The sequence below is a fragment of the Lactuca serriola genome, chromosome 5 (genome assembly GCF_051521515.1).
Source record: "Lactuca serriola cultivar US96UC23 chromosome 5, Lser_US96UC23_V15, whole genome shotgun sequence".
In the NCBI taxonomy this organism is placed as follows: Eukaryota; Viridiplantae; Streptophyta; class Magnoliopsida; order Asterales; family Asteraceae; genus Lactuca; species Lactuca serriola.
In genome coordinates this window covers 202,483,926-202,509,335 of record NC_136412.1, presented here as the reverse complement: position 1 = coordinate 202,509,335, position 25,410 = coordinate 202,483,926, and the positions used below count along the sequence as shown (strand labels likewise).

The window sequence follows — 25,410 nt, the reverse complement described above, 5'->3', positions numbered from 1 at the left end:
AATCATTTTCAGAGATGATAACAACTTACTTAGTGAATGAAACTTGGTAGAAGCCTCTTGGATCACCCAAAATCTCACAGTTTTTAAGGAGAAGAAGGAAAAGATATTTAGAGAGAGTTAAGCAGAATGAAAACAATAGATAAGTGTGATTTGCAAGATGTTGGTGGTGATGTTGGATCTTGGCTGAATTTAGAGAGGAATAGAGAGAGAGAGAGAGTAGTGGTCAATGCATTATGGTTAATACATTGCATTAATACATGCAATGTAAATGGTATGGATGTATGAAATTGTGTAGTTACATGAGATGTATTAAGCTTAAATACATGAGGGATATTAATGAGGTGTCATGATCTTAATATGTCTCCATATTTTAATTCTTTTTTTATTTTATTTTATTTTTTTATTTGCTTGTGGGTCGAGAATGAGAATGGAGGAAAAAAAAGAAACGAATTCTTTGGATCATTATTGCATATAATTGAAATTTATAAGATCAATTGTGAAAGTTTCGGCCCATTGGGTCCATTTGAGGGTTTATGGCCCAACAATGTTTCAAGAAAGCGGTTCATGGCCCATTAAGGCACACAAAAACAAGGTGAGATAATTTAGGCCCAACATGGCCCAATTGCTAAGGTTTGACGAATGTAGGCCCAACTAGAGCCCAAACAGGTTTCATTGGCCCAAAATCATCAAATAGAAGGTTTACTGGCCCATTAGGCCCAATAAAAGGATCCTAGTCCATAATAAGTTTAAACCGGAATATTTAGGGTTTTCAACCCATAGTTAAGCATATGAGATGTATTATATCAGGTTTTGAACTTCACTCAGGAGTTTTGATTCAAATGGATGATTTTTATTGAGCATAGAGTTTGATATCCACTTAAATTACAAGTCTGACAATAGTTGGTGTTTACATGAGGACAAAAATCCCTAGCTAAAATGCTAGTTGTGACATTATCCCCCATTTATGGGAATTTCGTCCCGAAATTCTTTCGAAAGGTAGGATCATGAACGAGAGAATAAGTGAGGGTACTTTTGCTTCATCTGGTCTTCGCGTTCCCATGTGAATTCTGGTCCATGGTTAGCGTTCCATCGAACCTTCACAATCGGAATGCGACTGTGTTTCGTATGCTTCACTTCCATATCCATTATCTCAACCGGTTCCTCGACGAACAGTAAATTCTCGTTTATTTCGATCACTTCTATAGGAATGACGAGGGTTTCATCTGATAAGCACTTCTTCAAATTCGAGAAGTGGAACACGGGGTGTACATTGCTGAGCTCCGCAGGTAGCTGCAGCTTATAGGCCACCGGAACAATTTGAGCATGAATCTCGAATGATCTGATGTATCGTGGATTTAGTTTTCCCCTTTTCCCAAGCCGGATCATCCCTTTCCAGGGAGAGACCTTTAAGAGTACCCAATCTCAGACTTGGAATTCCAGGGGTTTTCGTTGTTTGTCAGCGTAACTCTTTTATCGGTCACGCTATGCATGAAGTCGGGCTTTGATTTGTACTATATTCTCTGTAGTTTCTCAGATGATTTCTTATCATGTAAGGTTGTTGTCCAGTGATTGCCTTTTTGCCAGCTGGGTGTCATCCACCTCATCCCAGCAGAGAGGTGATCTGCATTTGCAACCATATAAGGCCTGCAAAGGAGCAACCTTTATGCTTGTGTGATAGTTGTTGTTGTACGAGAATTCAATCAAGGGCAAGTGAGTATCCCATGACTTTCCGAAATCGATCACGCAGGCTCGGAACATGTCTTCGGGTGTTTGGATGGTTCGTTCGCTTTGTCCATCGGTTTGAGGGTGGTAAGCAGTTCTCATGTCTAGTTGTGTCCCCATAACCTTCTTGAGTGACTGCCAAAACTGAGAAGTAAATCTACTATCATGATCTGAGATAATAGATACTGGCACTCCGTGAAGTCTCAAAATCTCCTTGTTATAAATTCGTGTTAATCTTTCCATCTTTTACGATTCTTTTGTTGGCAGGAAATGAGCTGATTTGGTTAACCTATCTACAATCACCCAGATAGCATCCAATCCGTCTGTTGTCTTAGGTAATTTGCTTATGAAGTACATAGTAATCCTTTCCCATTTCCACTCGGGTATTACTGGCTATTGTAATAACCCTGAGGGCTTTTGATACTCCACTTTCATGTTGGCGCAAGTGAGACACTTGCCCACGTAAGTGGCGATCTCTGCCTTCATATTTGGCCACCAATAATGGTGCTTAATATCCAGGTACATCTTGTCTGAACCTGGGTGGACGGAATATCGAGTTTTATAGTCTTCGCTCATGACTATCTCTCTGAATCCCCCAAGTTTAGGGACCCAGATTCTATTCATGAAGTAGTAAGTTCCGTCCTCCCTAACTTCAAAGTTCTTATCCATCACACACAGTGTTTCATCTGTGGTGTTTCCCGGCTTCAATGCATCTGATTGGGCTTCCTTGGCCTTTGAGGTTATGTGGGAGTGGATGGTTATTGATAAGGATTTCACCTGGTGACCTGAGTATTATTTCCTGCTCAGGGCATCGGCTACCATGTTAGCCTTACCTGGGTGGTACTTGATTTCACATTCATAATAATTTAGCAGCTCAACCCACCTTCGCTGCCTCATGTTCAGCTCTTTTTGGTTTAAAATGTGCTGGAGGCTTTTGTGATTGGTGAAGATGGTACACTTTGTACCGTAGAGGTAGTGACTCAAAATATTTAGGGAGAAGACCACAACGCCCAACTCGAGATCATGGATGGTGTAATTTACTTCATTTGTCTTCAATTGCCTGTATGCGTAAGCTATCACCTTCCCACGTTGCATGACGACACAACCTAATCCTTTGTTCGAAGCATCGCCGTAGACTATGAAGTCTTCAGTCCCCTATGGTAAGGATAGCACTGGTCACTACAGAGGGCTCGCTTCAAGGATTGGAAGGCAGCTTCTCGCTTTTCCATCCAGTTGAAAGATACGACTTTTTGTGTCAAAGTGGTGAGGGGTTTGGGTATTTTGGAAAAATTCTGGATAAACCTTCGGGAGTAGCCTGCGAGACCCAAGAATTGCCGAATTTATGTTGGTGTCTTCGGGATCGCCCAACCTTCAATGGCCTTTATCTTCGAAGGATCTACATGAATCCCTTTCTCACTGACTACGTGACCCAAGAAGTTTACACAGCGAATCCAGAACTTGCATTTTGAGAGTTTTGCATATAGACGCTCAACCCTTAGGATTTCCAAGATTTGACAGAGGTGTTGACCATATTCCTCTTCGCTTCGAGAGTATATAAGAATATCGTCGATGAAGACGATCATAAAATTATCAAGGAATGGGAGGCATACTCGATTCATGAGGTCCATAAATGTTGTAGGGGCAATTGTTAGACCGAAGGGCATCACAACAAATTCGTAATGACTGTATCGAGTTCGGAAAGCAGTTTTTGGAATGTCCTCTTCTCGTACTTGAAGTTAATGATAACCGAATCTCGGATCTATTTTGGAGAAGTAACTGGCTCCTTAAAGTTGGTCAAAGAGATCGTCAATCCGAGGGAGTGGGTATCGGTTAACAGTGAGCTCATTCAATTCCCTATAATCGATGCACATCCTGAAGGATCTGTCCTTTTTCTTGACAAACAAGACCGAAGCCCCCCCCCCCCCCAACCGCAAGGTGAGAAGCTTGGTCTGATGAATCCTTTGATTAACAATTCGCTTAGTTGGTTGGATAACTCCTGCATTTTGGCGGGAGCTAACCTATAGGGTAATTTGGCAATTGATGTGCACCTGGTATTAGGTCGATTCGGAATTCGACCTGCCTTTATGGGGGTATTCCCGAAAGGTCTTCTGGAAATACATCTGGGAAGTATCATGCCACTGGGATATCTTTAATGTTTACTTCTTCTTTGGTTTTATCCACAACATGAGCGAGGAATGCGTAGTTTTTCTTGTGGAGACACTTTGGTGCCTTGATGCACGAGATGAGACGAAGATTGGCGCCAGGTTTATCACCATAGTTTATTAGGGTTTCATGATTGCAGAGGTGAAGGCGAACGACCTTCTCGCGACACATAATATCAGCATGGTGGGGGCTTAACCAATCCATACCGATTATCACATCAAAACTCCTAATGTTTACTGGCATCAAATCTATTTGAAATGAATGATTGTTTAGTGTTAATGTGCACCCTACGTAAACATCTCTAGTTGTTTCGGTTTTCCGATTAGCCATCTCCCCCGTGAAGGCTTCATTGAGCATCTGGGGTTGTTGGTTTAGTAAGTGTTTGAATTTGTTACTAACGAAGCTTCGCTCGGCTCCGTTATCGAATAAAATGCATGCGTAAGTGTTGTTAAGTAGGAATGTACCATTAACAATATTCAGGTCCTGAACTGCTTCACCTTGACCCAATGTCAATACCCTTCTTGATACTCCTGCCCCCTGGTTGTTGGCTTTGGGGTAATCGCGTTTGAAATGACCAGTTCCTCCACACCCATAATAACTGTAACTAGCCCCAACATTGTTGTTGTTGTTATTGTTGTTGTTGTTATTTTTGTTGTTGTTATTGTTGTTGTTATTGTTGTTGCTTGACTGTTGGTTCTGTTGAGGCTAAGTTCTTCAGTATCTTGCGGTATGACCCTTTTGATTGCAACTCATGCAATGCATCTCCCTGCATTATCCATGGTGGTGAAAACTGCATTTGCTACACTTGGGTAGGGTCCTTGAGTATTGTCTGGGAGCAGTTGGTGTATATGAGACTAGGGCATGTGGTGTTGAGATGGCCTGAGCAGTAGCAGCCTGGACTGCTACTGTTTGTTGCTTCTTTGATGACTCTGAGTTTTGTCGCCCTTTTCGCTTGTTTTTCTGGCCTTTCTTGTTATCAGTTTCTTTTTTAACTTCAGCTTCTCCTCCTTTGGCACCCTTCTTGTTTCCATGGTCGTATAACTTCTTGGCTAGTCTTTTAGCACTGTCATACGTTCTAGGGTTTGCTGCAATTACATTTCCTTGAATTGGAGAGGTCAGTCTCCAATTAAATCTTTCAATCTTTTTCCTTTCAGATGTGATCATCGCTGGACACAAGAGTGACAACTCACCGAACGTTGAGATGTATGCATCAATGTCAAAGTTTTTGACTGTGAGATTCCACATTTGCTCCAACTTCTGGATTTCTCCCCTTGGTCAATATTGGGCCATCAGCATTTCCTTGAGCTCCTCCCATGGCATAGCATTTGCCACATGGAGTCTCATGGCCTCCACGTGGCCATTCCACCAAGAGAGAGCTTGATCCAAGAATGTGCAGGCCGCAAACTACACCTTGCACCCCTTCGGACATCCGCAGATCTCGAATACCGATTCCACTTTTTCTAACCACCTTTTCAGAGTTATCATGACTCCCGTCCCGTTGAAGGTTCTTGGTTCACCCCATGGTTTGAGCTTTTGGCCCCTTGCCCATTACTTCCACCGTTGTTCCCGTGGTGAATATGAGCCAATGTTTTTGTAACTGCAGCTGAAACGGTTGCTTGAAATGCAACTAAGTTCATTTCTGGTAGAGGCGGTGGTGGTGGTGTTGCGTTGCGGTTTCTACGGATCGGTCTTCGAGGCATCTTTCTGTCATGGAACGGAAAGATGTTGAGTATCCAGTGTATTTTAGTTTCACGATTTTTTGATTATATAATAGTGTTGGTGATTTGGTTATGTATAAGCAAGTGAGTGCATAAAATGAACATGTAATAATAGTAATAGAGCACAAAACAAATAACAGCATCATGAGAAAATATATAGCTATTTTCATTAATGATAATCTTTTGAGTCATGAAAATTTGCCTACATAAGGCATACAATACATGAAGTGAAATAAAATCCGACAGAGTAACGACTCCATGAGTAGTGTAATCACTTAATCATGTAGTCGATAGTACATAGAATAGTACATAAAAACGTACTAACAATAGTGTTGATAAGTGATATTGATCCTAGTAATGATGAGGAGAGTCCGGTGGAGAAATCATATTCCAAAATGTTGTGCCACGAAGTCAGCCATCTCACTCATCTCCCTAATGACCTCATCCCTTTCGTGCTCTTCTCACACGGCTCGGGCCTCTGCTGCTAATAGTTGTTGCCTAAGAGTGGCAACCTCCTCTTCTAAGGAGTGAGTCCTGTCAATGGGGTCCCTCGGTGGTGTGGGTTGGTCGTACATCACTTCTGAGGCTCGCTGGGTACTTCATTAGTGTCCCCGTCTTCCTCCATGACCTTGTCGGTTTCTCTGACCTCGTAGTCTGTCTCCATGTACTCCTCAGGCCCAACACTGGGAGCTGCCTACTGACCCATCACAGGGTCTTCCTCGATCAATCCATTGGCCACTAGGGCCTGGTAGTAAAGGACGCCTTGATGTACCTCGTCCATGGCGACTGCGTGACAAATTGGGGGGTGAGAAGTGTGTGTAGGTAACATTTCAAATACTCCTATAGTATTTTAATTGTTTATGTTTGAGTTCCCTAAAGCTTTTGGATATGAGGTAAGTTTCTAGATTCATTTCCCAACATGATCACTCCCAAACACATGTTGGTCGTATTGTGAATAAATATAGTTGACCAGTCTATATTTACCCCCAATATGACTACATAACTGTTCGGGTTTAACCATGGTGTTTAATATCCTCTAGAGACTTTTAGGGTTATGATATTAATGCGCATCTAGGTATACCTTTATTCAGAGTGTTTTAGTCCCATTGTATTTTTATTTGCATATCCTGTATGATTAGATATGCCAGTTCACTATTAACAATATTTTGATACCAATCTGTCACACTCCCGAACCAGACAGTGGAAACGTCTGGGGGCTTGGTGTGACTTCATCCTTGTAGTATCATCACATAGTATATAACTGAAACACAACATCATCGTCATCACACATGTAATATAACAACATACACTGTTTACATCGAGTACTTTGTTTGAATATTACATGCCAAAATAGTTAAAGTATGATGAAACAAAATATAACAAAATATCCATCAATTTGTTATGCCCAACCTGCTTCAACGTTTTCCTGAGAATACAAGTTAATTTAAAAAGGTCAACATAAAATTGTTGGTGAGTTCATAAGCACGTTTGAGAAAATGATTTGTATAACTTTGTAATCACAAGAAAATCCTATATTTTCTTAAAACAGTTTAGATCTATACACAAACCCTCGCTCTCCCTCCAGGAGACTCTGATTATAACTACAGACTACGATTGTACACTCAATATGTGTCAACCGACAAGTCTCACTAGATCCTTCATCAAATTTACGCAAAGAGAAACATATAAAGCAGATTCCAGACCCAATGACCATGTAGGTGAACGACTAAGGCCCACTAAACATGTACGTCATTTCTAGGGTCATAAGAAGCGGGATTATATAACCTGGGCCCAAAATATATGTAAATGAACAACTAAGGCCCATTTCACATGTATGATACTTACAGGCCCAAATAGCACGCAAGTAGTAACCAAGGTCCGTTGAGCATGTAGACGGGTCAACAAGGCCCAATAAACATGTAAAGAGTATTTAGGATCTATCAAGCATATAAATGGGTCACTAAGGCCCAATAACATAAGAATGACAAAATTAGCCCATTTGATACCTTATTGCTTGTTTGCATCCAATTAGTTACCAAAAATGCATAAAAGGCCCACCTTTTGTAAAAATAACATTTTAACTCGTTTCTGTCAAAAATATCATTTTTTTGCTTGATCTTTGTAAAAATGTGCGTTTTCGGCCCAATTATAGATAATTTCATCTTTTTGGCCCAAATTTTAATACCATCACAATTTTAGTCCCTCTTATCAAAAATTTACATTTTTGGCACAACTTTGTTGAAAATGACATTTAAGCCCATAAAAGTCCAAAAAGTTACAATTTTTGGCCCAAAGCCGTGAGAAGCCCAAATAAGGCCCATGTTTGTGAAAATTGACATATGTAGCCCATTAGAACCGTAAAGGCCCACATAGAATCCCATTTGTGAAAATTTGCACTTTTGGCCCTTTTAAGACCATGAATATTATAAAGATCCATTTTGATTTAAAAATGACTCTTTTGGTCCTCTCAAAACAGTGAGTTACATAAGAACCTCACGTTTTTGTTATTTTGTCAAAAACGGCCCTTTACACGGTTTTGGTTAGTTTTCACACATTTTTAGCATTTCTAATCCTTTCCACCACATAGTATGTCACATGAGATGGTTTAGTTTACAAACATCACCGTATATAGTAGATATTTCGTGTTTGGCAAGATCTAACTTGTTTTCACCAAATAATCACAACATATAACATGAAAACACACATATACATGCATAAACACATAGATCTACACAAAACAACTTGTATTCTTCCCCAAAAAATAGTAAAAACCGAAAATAGGGTGTATAAACTCACTTTGGGTTGTTGTTCTCGGTTTGAAGAAGAGTTTGAAGGAGATTTCGACCCTAGATGTTCCCTTGAGAAGATTTTCGAGTTTTGATTTGTTCAAGAGAGTTAGAACACGAAATGAGATTATGTAAGGGAGTGTTCATAGCCTAATGGAAACAAATCATTTTCAGAGATGATAACAACTTACTTAGTGAATGAAACTTGGTAGAAGCCTCTTGGATCACCCAAAATCTCACGGTTTTTAGGGAGAAGAAGGAAAGGATATTTGGAGAGAGTTAAGCGGAATGAAAAATGTAGATAAGTGTGATTTGCAAGATGTTGGTGGTGATGTTTGATCTTGGCTGAATTTAGAGAGGAATAGAGAGGGAGTAGTGGTCAATGCATTATGGTTAATACATTGCATAGATACATGCAATGTAAATGGTATGGAAGTATGAGATTGTGTAGTTACATGAGATGTATTAAGCTTAATCACATGAGGGATATTAATGAGGTGTCATGATCTTAATATGTCAACATATTTTAATTCTTTTTTATTTTATTTTATTTTATATTTTTATTTGCTTGTGGGTCGAGAATGAGAATGGAGGAAAAAAAAGAAAAGAATTTTTTGGACCATTATTGCATATAATCGAAATTTATAAGATCAATTGTGAAAGTTTCGGCCCATTGGGTCCATTTGAGGGTTTACGACCCAATACTATTTCAAGAAAGTGGTTCATGGCGCATTAAGGTCCATGAAAACAAGGTGAGACATTTTAGGCCCCACATGGCCCAATTGCTATGGTTTGACGAATGTGGGCCCAACTAGAGCCCAAACGGGTTTCATTGGCCCAGAATCATCAAATAGAAGGTTTACTGGCCGATTAGGCCCAATAAGAGGATCCTAGTCCGTAATAAGTTTGAACAGGAATATTTAGGGTTTTCAACCCATAGTTAAGCATATGAGATGTATTGTATTAGGTTTTGAACTTCATTCAGGAGTTTTGATTCAAATGGATGATTTTGATTAAGCATAGAATATGATATCCAGTTAAATTACAAGTCTTACAATAGTTGGTGTTTACATGAGGACATAATTTACTAGCTAAAATGCTAGTTGTGACAATATGATTTAGGATCATATCATTTTTAAATCATAGTATTTAAGATCATAATCATATTTGGATAATATAATTTTGCATCATAATAAATTTAAGTAAATTAAGTTTTTAGTCACAATCAACTTTGGATCATTATATTTTTTAAATCATAAAGATACAGTTAAGATCATAAATATATTGAATCATAATATTTTTATATCATAAATATTTTCAATCATCTCTTTTTGGATCCTATTATTTTAAATATTATATTTAAAAACCTTGTAATCTTAATAATAAAATGAGATATTTAAATAAATTTATATATTTATATCATCTCTTTTTAGATAATATTATTTTCAATAATAAGATTGTAGTTTGGTTTAGTCTAATATCAAAAAAGTTGCTCTAGCTGCATTTCTTCTTCTATTGCTTCTTGGAAGATTGACCATTTCAAATCGGTAGATTGAACATCTCAAATTTATATACTTAGCAAATATTATTTATTATAATATTATTTTAGCAAGTAATTGTTGTGTTTGTTATCGATTATAAATTAAGAATAGTAACAAACATATAAAGAATGACATATTTTATTTAATGTGAAATCGGGTCACCGTCATGTAGGTCTTTTGGGTAGTCACGTACGTAAACCGTCGCAATTCTATTGGTATAGGGTGTATTGTAACGGATAATTTATTTTGTAGCCACTATCTGTTGGTAATAACTAGTTTTATAGTATGTCTGAAATCGATCGCCGATCGGTGTTCCATTGCTAAAATCTGTCGTTAATACCTAGTTTTGTAGTATTAAGTACTATGTCAATATAACAAAGAAAAAGTTAGAATTATATATTCTATAACTTAAAATGTTATTACCCAAAAAAAAAATTAATAAAAAAACGATTTTCATAGATCAGAAATCACACCACTTTCGTTATTATGTTATGCAATTCATAATGAAATCTTGATCTACGTGAAAATCAAACGAATAAAAACTAAAAATCCAATGATAATTAAAAAAGAAAAAGAAAATGAATGGCAAACATCACTGATCACTTGCCGCTTTTTTATGCTTAAAATCTTAAAACGGGCACCATCAAGTATTCCATATAGTAGAGCTGCAAAAACGAACAATGAGTATGATCCGTTAAAAGAATTGCCAATTAAGGTCTCACGGTCGAAATAAAAAATAAGATTGTATTTAACAGACGAGTTAAATACTAATTTTAGCTCAAAATTTTGTTTTTAGCAATTGATAAATAATATATAATAGTACTAAATGTAAAATTCATTAATTATACAGGTTGATTAAAAAAAATTAAATATCAAATGTAATAATAAGTATTTTTAAATAAAATTTTGAAATAAAAAATAAAGAAATATTATCACATTTATTACATTTAATATTTAAATATATATAAGTATATAAGTATTGTGGTTTTTTTTTTCTTTTATAATTTTAAAAAACACACAAATTAACAAATGGATATTATTTATTTTAAAAATATCACAAAATAATATATATCAAAACTTATGAGATATTGACATTTGACAAAATTGATCTTCATTTATTATAGTACATTTTTTAAAAAATTTGCTAGTAAATCACAATTCAAATATAAAATGAAGAAAACACACACACAAGATATATATATATATATATATATATATATATATATATATATATATATATATATATATATATATATATATATATATATATATATATGTTAATGTGAGATGACCTAATTTTGTTAGAGGATGAGACGCAATCCTAGCCATTAATTTTATAGATAAAAAAATCATTTTTAAAATACAAAATAAAATGACTTCTAAAATAATAATTAATTATACATTATAGTGCTAGGATTATTAAATATGTGGTAAGATAAGTACACACAAGAATAACAAAATGGATATCGTGATTCTAAATATAATTTGTGAAATCATATATAAACTTTAAAATTGTATTTTGTAAGAAAATAATAAAACTAAATTCAAAGTTGATACAAATAATTACCTTCCAAATAAACAGATAGAATGATTCTATAGCCACGTCACTTTTGAGATCAACAAGGTTTGCTTCTCTCCAAAGAATAAAACCGAGAATGCTATGACCGATTACCTGTTCATCATATTTACACAATGTTAAAATTAAGCCTCCCTCCTAAATAAATAGACCTTTTAAACCAAAAATTAAGATAAACTTGGTGTACATATTAAAAATCAATTTATATTTGGCATTGGGGAAGAAATATAGTAAAATTTAAAAATCATATCGCTTCTAATGAATAAAAAGAATTTTATTACATGTCATTCTCTTATTTATTATATAACTAGTTGTGAGACCCGTATAATATACGGGTTGATTAAAACAAAATGTTAAGTACGAACGATTAAATAGATATTTTATTTGAATTTGAAATTGAAATAAATGGAAATTATGAGAAAAAAATATGCAAAGAATAAATTAATTAAAATTATGAGTTTAGTGTGTACTAAACGGGTTAATTATAACAAAATATTAAACATAAAGGTTTAAACTGTAAATTTATTTGGAATTGAATTTGAAATTTAAAATTTGATAATCATTATGGTAGGTTTAATTTATAGAAAGTAAATCAATGATATATTGAAAATGAAAATTAAAATAATGACAAGTGGAAAATAAATATATTTCAAATTATGACAAAATGACATGTGGCTAATCTTATAAGAGAAGAACATGTGGCAAAGTCATTTTCATTTATTAAAGTAGATATTTTATTTTGTCATAATTTTAAAATATTTATTTTCCAATTTTTATTTATTTAATTTTTCTAATTTTCAATATGTCAATAATTTAGTTTCTATAAATTAAACATCTCATTATATTAATTTCAAATTTTAAATTTTAAATTTCAAATTTTAAACTTTAATTTCAATTTTAAATAAATTTACAGTTTAAACCTTCGTATTTAACATTTTGTTATAATTAACATGTTTAGTATACGCGAGTCTGACAACTAAATATATAATTTTAATTTATATTTTGCATGCTTTTTTTTTCTCTCATAATTTTTACTTATTTCAAATTTCAAATTCAAATAAATTCCCGTTTAATCATTCGTATTTAACATTTTGTTTTAATCAACTCGTATACTATACGAGTTTCACAACTAGTAAATAATCATCGACAATATGCAAAATTGTGTGGTTAATTATTTTTTTTAACAGTTAAACTTTATTAAACCGAACAACAAAAAGTTGGAATTATATGGTACACTACAAGGGTTTATGAGCCCATGCCTCCCATAATAAATTTCTATCCCATTTAGCTCTACTCTTGAACCATAAAAAGGCCAAAGCCTTGACATCATTAACTAAAGTATTTGGTCTCTCCACTTTGCCCTTGAAAACTAAAACACTCCTATATGTCCAAATGATCCATAAGAACGCCCTTGAAGTCGGTTCAAGGATTTCAAGGGAACTGTTGGACTGCGATAAAGGAAGAGTTTAACCCCAATTAATCGTCGAATGGATCATTCACAACGGATAGATTTTTCCACCAATTGAGAATGCAACCACAGATCTCCTTTGTAGTGGAGCAATTGTTCAAAATATGAATATCCTTTTCCTTGAAAGAATAGCAAATACGAAAATATGTGGTGGGAATGTTAAGCTCTTAACCCCCCCTCCCCCCCCCCCCCCCCCTCCGAGCGAGGTAGACTCTGGTGTACAATCCTCCAAAATACACCTGTCAACTGAATACATTAATCTTCCTGGTAACCAGCTTGGACCAGATAGTGGGTAAGTTAGGCTCTCCAATGCTTATGAGAAGTGATTTATACACAATAAATTATCTCCATACACAACAATTAATGTGTTATAGTGTTGTACAATACAATACTCTGATACATAAAGTGTTGTTTACGGAAAAAATTTGTTGTGCACAAATCAGTTCCTATAACTTATTGTCATTCCTTCCTTAATGATGAGATAATGAACTCTCCTCCCCCATTTAGACTTTGTCACCAGTTAGTCGTACTCAAGTTGTCTCTAGTGTTACCATACCTATAAAAGTGGTTCATTAAATCTATATTGAGTTGATTTATATTGATACTAATATTGCTTATTCTGCCCAAACTGTGGTCTTGTTACAACCATAAAAGCGATGATCCCACCCTCCTAGATCACCGTAAATACTTTTTTCCAAATTATGTTTGTACTGTCCTGAAACCGACACCACTATTTCGATAAAAGAGCAACGTTGAGCGCACTTAAACTCTCAATTGAAAGGCTTCACACTTTCCACATCAAAAGTTTATTGTTGAATTTGTCAATAAGCAGAATCCACAAAGATATTCTACTAAGCTTTCTACCCACAATCATTCCATGGTATAAGAAAGGAAGCTCGCCTAAAAGACATTTGAACCACCTAGCCATGGAAGAGACTTCCAATAGGAGGAGACACTAATACCCATTAACTTGCTTTTGTGAAGATGCTGAAGATAGAAGCAAGGTGAAAACAAGTAAGAGTACTTTTAATATTTTTAGCATTTTAACTGGACCATTTTCCTAAAAAGATTGCATCATTCGCATATTAGAAAAGGGAGATACTAGGCCCGGAGTTAAGCATAACAATCCCCTCGAAGATGTCATGATTATTATCCTCTTCCAATAATATTGACACCCTCGACGACGATGATATATATAGAAAGGGAAAGAGGATCACCTTGTCTTCTTCCTTTTTCCTGAAGAACTCCTAAGTAGGGGAATTGTTAAATATCACCAGAGACCTTGGATGAAGAGAGAATGACCGTTATCCAAGTTCTCCATGTAAGCTCGAAACCCATTTAAGCCATGACTACATCCAAGTAACTCCAACTAATCGAGTCAGAAGTTTTTCAATGTCAAATTTGAATAAAATAACTTTTTTCTTCCTCTTAGTAGCCTAGGAAATAAGTCCATTGACTACCAAGTGGTCATTCATGGTGCTCCTTCCCCTAATGTAAGGCTTGAAGTTCACCACAAAACCAATAACCTTTTTGATTCTACTAGTAAGAATTTTGGAAATAATTTTGGTGATACACCCAATAAGATTTATTAGTCTATATTCAGAGAGGTAGATAGGAACTTCGGATTTGTGGACAAGAGAGACGAATGAGGTATTGCTCCTCGAATATAGGACCTTATGTCGTTCTAAATACTTGACCACTTCTACCATATCACCCTAATAATGTCCTAAAAAGTCTTTATGTACTTGAATGGAAGCCATTTGGGCCTGGACATTTATCTTTCCCGCATCCCCACACAACGTCTTTAATCTCATCCATAGTGAAAGGTTTTTCTAAGAATATACGATCATAGTCCGCTAAAATACCAAACTTTGAGTTTGTGAATCGTAGTTTACACACTTCGTCTGTATATGTTCATGTTTACCAAGCAGTGGTAGAAACTTGAATTCTCATCAACATCAAGCACCCATTTGCACCTTGATTTTTGTCTTAAGTCAAGCAATCTAGCATTATCTAAATCTTGAATTTTTACAATAGTATCTTATCTTTATTTGAGAGACACTTCATCAAGCCCAATGACTTCAACTAAGACATCCAATGCTATTATTTTGGTATTGAGAGTGTGAAGTCCATCCTCCTTTTGTTTATTAATAACAAATTGCCAAGATTTTATATTGTTTGTTAGGATTCTCAACTTCCTCGACAACCTCCCAATCTTGGATAAAAATAAAAGGGATGTGTGACATAAAATTAAGGAAAAGTATCCAATTTGGATCCATTCTCTAACTTGTTTTATCTTATAAATACCAAATATTCTAGTTAAACTAAAATAGATAGGTTCTTGACGATTTTTGTAATCATTGTGAGGATTAAACATTGACTGTAATAGTAAAAATCATGTGCCCTCAATAAAAAATTTACATCATAAACTGGCAGAATGTAATGACAATGAAAACAAATTTAGTATGACATTTGCTAATGTTTTAAATAAGGTACTTGGTTCTACATACAAGAATAGTGATTCGGTATCACTAGTGTTAGAATTGGAAGATATGAATATCGGTAATATTTCTACAACCTTTGTGGGTTGTGTTATAAATTCCGCTATTATGCCAAGCATTCATTCGGTGTGCAAGAATGAAGGGTTTTCGAATGCCACTGTAAAGCATTTTGGAAATTTCTTGATATTATTGGAGTTTGAATATTTTTGGGTCTTGGATAGATTACAATGCTATGAAATCATCAATTCTTGGTTACTAATGCTTTCGTCATGGTCTTCTAATTTTTCAATCATTGATTTGGTTGCATGGATCAATGTTGAAGGGGTGCTGATAAAATCTTAGAATCAAAAGTCTTTTGCAATTATTTCTAGTAAGTAGGGTGAACTAGTGTCTTCGGAATCACAATATAATCACAATATGAGGTCTTATCAGCTTCGACATTTTCTCCTTTTACACTGTTGTCTTCAGATTCACAAGATGGGTCCACTATTTTCATATTTGCTCTCACTTCTTCCATGTCCTTCACTTGTTTCGACATTTCTAGATGCCTCTGCAAAGTCTACGTCTGAAATACGTCCAAACCACTTGACATATGTTTTTGAAATTCTTGTTTGGTTCTTCAATTTTTCCTTCTTTTTTTTTATGATGGCAAAATCATATTTATAACGCGTCTTCATTGAATGTCATATCATGACACCAAATAACGATTCGACTTTCACTATCTCTAATACAATACCCCATGTCATCCAACCCATACCCAATACATAAACATTTCTTCTTAGGAAAATAAAATCACACCTAACTTTTGATAATTGATGAAAGTAAAATTATATCTAAACCACATGCTGGAGATATGAAAGTTGGCCCAAAAACATGTGAATGCATAACTTCGAGCTTTTCTACATTCGAAACTCGCCCTACCATAGCGTGTGACATTCTTATGTTTACCCAAAATACAAAAATGACATAATTTGGAAGCAACATTATTCGTATTTGAAATTCCTCCATTCATGCCAACATCTTCCTCCCCCTCTCACTTATGTGCTGAAGCCTTTGGTGCTGACAGATGCCTTTGAGTCTTTGACTGAATAGTTGAATTCACTTGCCGAAAATTTAACTATATATAAACTCTCTTGCTTTAGATTTTAAGTAAATACCAGGTTCCTGTTTGTCACCTTCCACTAATGATTCTCGCAATCAACATGTTGAATTTTGTCATCTAACTACCACACTGATATCAGCATCTTCCGCAAGTCCAAAATATTTGACATTTTTCAACTTCCAATTCGAACCCAAAGGTCTCTTGAAACAACATATATATATATATATATATATATATATATATATATATATATATGGCTAAATTCAAACGAGAACACTATTTAATGTGAAAACGTAAGAACACTACTTTATGTTACTATTCTACTATGAATTTAATATGTATAGTATTGTAGTAATTATCATATGAATATATTCAATTTTATATTGTTATTCTACTATAATATATATATATATATATATATATATATATATATATATGTGTGTGTGTGTGTGTGTGTGTGTGTGTGTAGTAATTTAGTAAATTCTAATGTGAATGTTAAATATGTGATTGTTCATATATTCGATGATGAATAATGTCATAAAGTTGTACATACAAAATTTTAATGTGAATATAAATATGTTGTTGTTCGTATATTTGTTGATGAATAATGCAATATCGTTGTATATACAAAATTCATAGTAGAATAGTAACATAAAGTTGTGTTCTCACGTTCTCACATTAAATAGTGTTCTCATTTGAACTTAACCCTATATATATATATATATATATATATATATATATATATATATATATATATATATATATATATATATTTGACGTTTTATAGGTATGGTGACACTAGTGATATTGAGGCTCTTATTATCTACATGTCGAACGTTGCCCCTATAATGGTTGAAATTCTACATCACATCTATGTCATGACATGTATGGAAAGAAGCACCTAAATTCATGATTCATGATTCAGTTAAATCTCTACAAAACAAATAAAGAGATCTTCACCATAATCCAATGCCAGATTGTGTTGAATCCTTATGAACCGAGTGAACAAATCTTTTTCATGAATTGTTCATCTTCTCAGCAATGAATACATAGACAATGTTCCCACACCTACACATCACCTTCGGAAGACCATTGCTGTTATACACCTCCGTGGATTTAGTGAGAATAATTATATTGCCTTTCTTCATACTTTGTTTAGCTACAAAAGGGAGAATTCCGTCTTCTCCGCCACACCTTTCTATGTTCTAACCTTCTTCTCTCAAATGCATCACCTTTCCATTAAATAAGGTAGATTTCTTTTATTATCTAACTTTCTCATATTTTATTATTTGGTTACCATTATTTTTTTTCTAAACTAAATACTCTTTTGACCAAACCCCACCAATTTTGACTAGATAAAAACTACTAGGTCCTGAGTAGTTTTGTATTTTTTTAATCTATTTAATATTTCCTATCCTCTCCGCCCAAATGCATCACCTTTCCATTAGATATCATGATTTCTTCTATTATGTAACTTTCTTATATCTGCTTATTTAGCTACCATTTTGTTTCTAAACTAATTGTTCAATAATGAAACCCTAACAATATTTGCTTCATTAGTTCTCATTGTATTAGAGCTAAATTTGGTATGTTATTTATGATTATTGGAGGCGAGTTGTACAAAAGTTGTAGCATTCCGTGGGTTCTAATTATTGCTAGCAAAGCTTTGACTACTTTGGGTTGTCTTTCTAATCTATTTATGTATTTGAGTTGGTTTGATTTGTTCGGATTGTTCGAGGATTCAATTATTGCTGGTATTAATTTGATTTTTGGGGTTTTTCGTCGGTTTTCACGCCGCGATTTGATGCCGTTGCTGCGAAAATAAACTTTACGTTGATATCTCGCCATAATTTTATATTCGCACTGCAATTTTATTGCTCATAGTATAGATTTTGATAAATTATTTTTTCAGAGTTCAAATTACATATTTTCATCGATATCTCGCTGCGATTATTGGACAAAAAGCATTTTACGGTTAGTTTTGGTTATTGTTCGAAGTTTATTTTTTTGGTTATTGCTAGTATTTGTCGATTTGGAGGTTTTGATGTTCTATTTGACTATTGTTGTTCGTTATTGGTTTCGTCGATTTGATTTGATCGTCTATTGTTGGTTTGATATTATTGTTTGATTGTTTATTGTCAATTTGGTTCTGAATGATAGAAAAGTTCAAAAATTTAATTTTGATGATTATTCTTACTTCATCTTTATGGATCTTGGATTCTGGTACATCTCATCATATGTCACCTTACTTCTCATCCATTATTTCTTTGTCTTATGGATCATCCGTTTCAGTCATGTCTACTAGATCTACACCTATGCCTAAGGAGGGTGTTGGTTCGGTTGTCACTCTTGATGTATCTCTTAAACATGTCTATTATATTCACACACTCGCTTTAAATCTTGTCTCAGTTAGTCCGTTGTGTAAATATGGTTTCTTGATTCGCACTACAAGAGAGTGATTGAGACCAATCGTAAGTTAGGGGAACTATATGTCTTGGATCAACTCAAAATGACTGGTGTCGTTGCCAGTAGTGTTGATTTGTCTAATGTCGCTGCTAGTATTGTTGATTTGTCCTCTTTTTGTTAGAATGATTCATCTTCTAACTTTTATCTTTGGCATTCATGTTTAGGACATGTGTTAGATTCTCATTTATAGTTTTTGGTCTCTACTTGTGTTTTAGGTCATTTAAATAGTCATGATATTTCTATCTATTGTGGTTGGAAAATGGCAAAATTTTCTGCTTTACCATTTACTACAAGTGTCACTCACTCTACTGTTCCGTTTGATCTTGTGCATTCTAATGTGTGGGGTCCCTCACCAGTTTCGTCTAAAGGAGGATCAACTTACCGTGTTTCCTTTATAGGAGATTACACTCGTTATGCGTAGGTTTATCTTATAAAGCATCGTTTTGATTTTTTTTACCACATATAACGAATTTAGAGACCTAGTCAGACTCAACACTCTACAATTATAAAATGCTTTTGTTGTGATTTGGGATGCAAATATACCTCTAATGAGTTTACTCGGTTACTTGCATCTGATGGCACTATGCGAAAATCATCATGTATATATACTCCTCAACAAAACAATATTGCACAAAAAAAACATCATCACATTGTTGAAACTGCACGATCCTTGTTTTTATCCTCTTAGGCCCCTAATATCTTTTAGGGAGAAGTCGTTCTTACAGCTACATATGTCATTAGTCGTATTCCTAATTCACATAATTCTCGTATGTCTCACTATGAAAAAGTATATGGAAAACTTCCAAATTATTCTTCATTACGAGTATTTGGGTGTACATGCTTTGTTTTACGAACTTACACTAAGCGAACCAAGTTATCTCAAATTTTTTCTCTATGTCTATTATTAGGTTATGATATTTGTCAAATGTATATCGATGATACAATCTGAAAAGTTAAAAATTGTATGTTTTTTGACATGTTACCTTTCAAGAACACATTCCATTCTATAAAATCCATGTTTAGTCACACAACGTGACACGGTCAGAATTGTGGGTTATTAATTCATTGGTAGTGATGATGTTTTTCAGATGCTTCCGTTACATTAGATAACACTTCAACTTCTGATCTCATACCTGTTTTTACTCAAGAACCCTCACCTGTTGTTGCTCAAGAACACCCGCCATAAAGACCTACTTGTAGTTGAAAGTTTACCAACCTTCCATAATTTGTATATTCATCTAAATTGCCATCATTTGCCTCCTTTATTGGGAATATACAATGTCTCTCAGAACCAACATCCTATAAAGAGGTTGTCTTTGATCCTCTTTGGCAAAATGCTATGATTGAGGAACTTGCAACTCTTTATTATACTCATATATAAGATTTGGTTCCGCTCCTACCTAGAGAACATAAAATTGTTTATCGTTCGATATATAAGATCAAAACCAATTCTGATGGGTCTATTGAATATTATAAAGCTAGACTTGTTACAAAAGGACACTGACAAGAATATGGTATGGATTATGAAGAGACTTTTTCTTTAGTTGCAAAAATGAAAACTGTTTGCACTCCACTTGCTGTTTCTTCTATTCGATAATGGAAGATTTACCAGATGCATGTCAAGAATACATTCTTGAATGGTCATCTTCATGATGAGATATACATGTCTCATCCACAAGTTATTGATCACTGGCTAGGTGAAGTTTGTCGACTTCGGAAAGCATTGTATGGTCCTAAACAAGCTCATTGTACTTGGTTTGAGAATTTTTTTTTATTGTAATTGCTTCTTTTGGGTTTCAATTTAGTTGTCATGATTTTGCTTTGTTTGTTAGATGTATAACCGCAGGTTGGATAATTTTTTCCTTATATGTTGATGATATGATCACTACTAGTGATGATCATGATGGTATATAATCACTGAAGCATGATTTGGCTAATCGTTTTGCTATGAAAATCTAGGGCTTACTGCGTTATTTATTACGGATTGAAGTTGCACAATCTCCAAAATGTTATCTTTTATCTTAGACGAAGTATATCTCAGATTTGTTTGAACGCACATGACTGTCGGATAATAAAACAATTATTACCCTTCTAGAGAGTAGTGCAAAGTATTCTCCAATTGACGGTGTTCCTTTTTCCGATCTGAGCCTTTATCATACCATTGTGGGGAGTTCAGCCTATCTTACCGTCACTAAGCTAGATATTGCTCTTGTAGTTCATGTGGTTAACCAGTTTGTCACTGCTCCTTCCACGATTCATTAGGGAGATGTTCTTCATATTTTGAGATATATTCGTTTTATCAGTTTCATAGCCTGGTGTTTCCTTCCACTTCCTTTATTGAGTTGCCTGCCTATAGTGATGCAGACTGGGATAACAATGCTTATGATCACAAGTCTACTAATAGGTATTGTATCTTTCTTGTAGATTCGTTGAGTTTATAGAAGAGTAAGAACAAGATGTTGTCTCTCCATCATATACATAATTTGAGTATCCAACTATGGTTGTTGCTACTTGCAAGATTGTGTAGCTGCGATGGCTTCTTGCAAACATGGGTGTTCATATTTCCCGCCCTATTCCTTTGCACCATGACAACAAGTGTGCTATAATTATTGCCAAGAATTCTATTTTTCATGAGTAGACAAAACATATTGAGATTGATTGTCTTGTCACTCGTCACCACTTTTAGCAGGGGATTATTTAACTTCCTCATGTTCCATCCACAATGTAGATTGTTGATATATTTACGAAAGCCTTGACTGCTCCTCGATTTCATTTTCTGTCTGACAAACTCTCAATGCTTATTGTTGTTGCATTATTAGTTTGAAAGTAATGTTAGCAAAATAAAGTTATTAGACCGTTTTCTACTGCGGGTCATGTTTGGCCCTTTAGTTGTTTAACATAATTAGTTTTCTTGTTTAACAAGGGGGAGGTGTAGCTTTGGGCTTGAGTCAATGAAGCGTCAGATATGTGCTGGCCAACAGGCCCCATAGACGGTGGAAGGCTCGTCACCGAGATTCGCCCAGACCACTAACAACTAACTTGCTGGTTAAAAAAATATTGACTTTTCTGTTCATTTGTAATTGTACTATAATGAAACTCTAGCAATTTTTGGTTGGTTAGTTCTCAAGTAGTTTTGTATTTTATTCTCAATCAATTTAATATTTCCTATTCAAATTTGGTTAATATGGAATGCTAGTAAAATATTATAGGTTTTTTTTACCATTAATGATCGGATCCAAAAATGTGTTGACGACAACCCAATTAATATGGCCACACCGTATGCCATTTCAAGGAGCCATATACAAAGCCAAAACACCTGCAAATATTTTTCAATTTGTTATTTAACTTGAACATATCCAATTTCCGTTGGAACTCGTACCAAAAGCTCATAATTGGAGCTGACCGGTTTTTTCCCGATTTGTAGTGCGACTGAGTTGATACCATTTAACTTATCTCCCTCAACATCTGGAATATCCTGAAACTCATATTTTAAATATAAGTAAACTATCATTCTATAAACCTCAAAAGCTATAAGACATTTTTTATGCTATTTTTTCTGAGAATGATTGTGTACGTACCTTAAATAGTGCGATAACTATCCCATATATGCTCATGAACCCAAATACAAAAATGGCATGCTGCGAAAGTGAGAGTGATCTTCCGTATATATTTGTCTGTACGTAATGTTCATCTCCATGAAATGGATTAGTCGTTGGTAATCAATTACTTTTTTGCTAATTCTCGAATAATATTTTTACAAATATATGTGATCAATATTTATGATTTCATGAAATTCTGTAAATAATCAACCTGTGCATGGAGGTGGAACAAAATAGGAATGATCGCTCCTTGAACTGACCAAAGGCACATTGCAGCAAGTGCAGGAATGCTCTTCCATCTTAGTAATGGTAGCTACAAGTATAGAAAATTATATGAAGCTAGACACTTGACCCTTCTAACGTTAACATTCTATTTAACATGCATAGATAAAGAAAGACTTACATTAACTGAATATGCAGTTCCAAAAGCATACCATAACAAGAGACCTAACTTCAACGGCCAAGATTTAGTACTCCATCCGAGGCAAAAACCCTAATAACCACAAAAAAGTACATTTTTCTTTTAAAAAAATCATAGATTTATTTCTTTCTGTGTTTAATTCTTGATTTTACTTGTACTTTTTAGTTTGTGGAGCATACCAAAATAGCATACAATGAGGTGAGTAGAATGCCGGTTTTAACTGAAAGATCCCCGGATGCCAATGGCAAATATGGTTTGTTAACCTTGTCGATATCAATATCAGAGAGTTGATTTATGCCGACGACATACAAATTGGCTAAACAGCCACCAATGATCGCCTGAAATGTATTATATTGAATTAAAGTGATAATAAATATAAGTAATATTTAAATTTAGAATGATTTGATTTTAATTTTTCAAAAATATAATGACGGAAGAAGCAAACCTGCAAAACTCCAAGGAAAAATGACGGAGTAAAATCCGAAAGGTTCTGGACGGCAAGCAAAGATATTGAAATGATGGATAACACCTGCTCAAGGAAAAACTTGGAATTCATATACAAAATTTCGTAGAAGAAAAAACTTGAATTTTATATATACACGGGGTGTGTATAGCGGGTGCCCAAAGATTTTATGTATTACAAACATACATACAATAAAAAAGATTAGTTACATTAAGATGTAATTTGGAAGCCTTAAGAAAAAGAGGTTATTAACTAATCAAAGTTCTAGATAACAAATTACAATAAAAATATTAGTGAAATTGAGATGTAATTTGGAAGCCTTAAAAAAAAGAGGTTATTAACTAATCGAAGTTCTAGAATCCTTTTTTTTCGAAACCGCAAATTTAACGAACCTCTAAACTACTAAACTAGTTTTTAAATCCAATTATGTTCACCATGCGACTTGAACCCTCAACTTCAAGAAGGAATAAAAACACCAGATAACGCTGAGCTATAAATCCTTCCATATATCGAAGTTCTAGATAACAAAGAAAATAAGTACTACTAGCCTAGGTATGTTTTATTGAGACTTTTAATTAGTATTGTGGGATTGAATATTCATAAATTAAATTACAATGATTCACTAATTTTCTTAATGAATTTTATTGTTGCTAATAATTAGGTTTTACAGGAATAAACATTGGTGGAGTGATAGTAAGAATAAGAAATTTTACTGTTCCTTTGAGCGTGTAAGCTCTTGAATATCTGTAAATAAGATCCAACGTAGCTCCAAGTGATTTGCCATCTTTTTGGGGAGGAGCAACCTCAGAATCATGTGGATTGATAGAAAATTCAGAGCTAGCGTTTGCCTGAAGTTTGGTTCTTCTTTGATGTCGATGAAATTCAGAGCAATACTTGTTGGCACTTTCAGGATCATTCAGTTTATAACCGTGTAGATGATTCGATCTCTCAAATGTAACATTAGAGTCCCTCAATCTAATGGTTTTCCACACTTGAACCTTTGATACTTTTACTTTCCCATGACCTAAACACATATATAAACATAAATAAAAAATCATTTTACATTTTGTTCCTATCTATCTATCTATATGATCATGTCAATTGTCAAGTGTAGAAAAGATTAAAAGAGAGATTTAATAGATTACATGTATTATTATTTTATACGTGCTTATGAAGATGGGTAGAAACAAAATATACCAAGATATTTAATTTTTCTATAGATATTGATAGTTGATGGTAGTTTTTGATGTCACCTAATTGGTTTAAATTTTGTAATTTACTAAACACCTCGTAGAAAATAAAGTATATTTCAAAAGGTGTGATCGATGGCAGAATTAGATGTGAAGTTATGTTTGAAAAGAAGGAAAAAAGATTACCAGACCCAACTGCAGTTGCCACCAATGGAGTTCGTAAAGAAGATGAAGAAGGTTTTAGAGCAAACCCAATCGGCATTGATTTCATATTTTTTCCAAATAAAGCCAAACCATGAGAAATGGAAAGCCTTTCTGCTCTATGTAGCGAAGAGTCATATTGGTTATATCGAAGAAAACAGTTAGATGTTGCCTGTTCATTAGATTGTTTAGGAATTTATCAAAATTACAAACAATGACTAGCTTCTTGTCCGGCCTAAATGTATTTCATCGAGAACTCCAACGACTTATCCATCTTAATTCGTTGGTTTTCTAATGGATTTAAGCTTTCAATCTATTTGTCAATTCATTTAAAAGCTTATTTTATTAAAAATTATTGCCTTTCATAAGGACTCACAAGTGAACCACGTCATGGTAGTGATAGGGTAAGGCAATATGACACAACGTCACCATTTATAGGTTCATGTCTTTTTCTTATTATTATTATTATTTTAAATGCTAGACCATTGGATTA

General features: G+C 34.4%; 1 protein-coding gene across 1 annotated transcript; it reads right to left on the bottom strand.

Annotated features, from left to right (window-relative positions):
* Positions 1-10,550: 10,550 nt before the first annotated feature.
* LOC145050095 (homogentisate phytyltransferase 1, chloroplastic-like) lies at positions 10,551-24,978 on the bottom strand. Its single transcript, XM_078998402.1, has 11 exons — positions 24,903-24,978; positions 24,240-24,550; positions 23,509-23,592; positions 23,243-23,401; positions 23,046-23,135; positions 22,854-22,955; positions 22,622-22,717; positions 22,447-22,518; positions 22,264-22,359; positions 11,498-11,602; positions 10,551-10,595 (listed from the first exon to the last, which is right to left on the bottom strand). Exons 1-11 carry the CDS (start codon positions 24,976-24,978, stop codon positions 10,551-10,553), a joined length of 1,236 nt encoding a protein of 411 aa, XP_078854528.1.
* Between the last annotated feature and the right edge of the window lie 432 nt (positions 24,979-25,410).

Coding starts and splice junctions, on each gene's coding strand:
- LOC145050095 (XM_078998402.1), bottom strand. CDS start 24,978: ATGCCGATTGGGTTTGCTCTAAAACCTTCTTCATCTTCTTTACGAACT. Junction 23,593..24,239: donor CTTACACGCTCAAAGGAACA/GTAAAATTTCTT, acceptor TTCCTTGAGCAG/GTGTTATCCATCATTTCAAT. Junction 22,360..22,446: donor TACAAATCGGGAAAAAACCG/GTCAGCTCCAAT, acceptor AAATATTTGCAG/GTGTTTTGGCTTTGTATATG.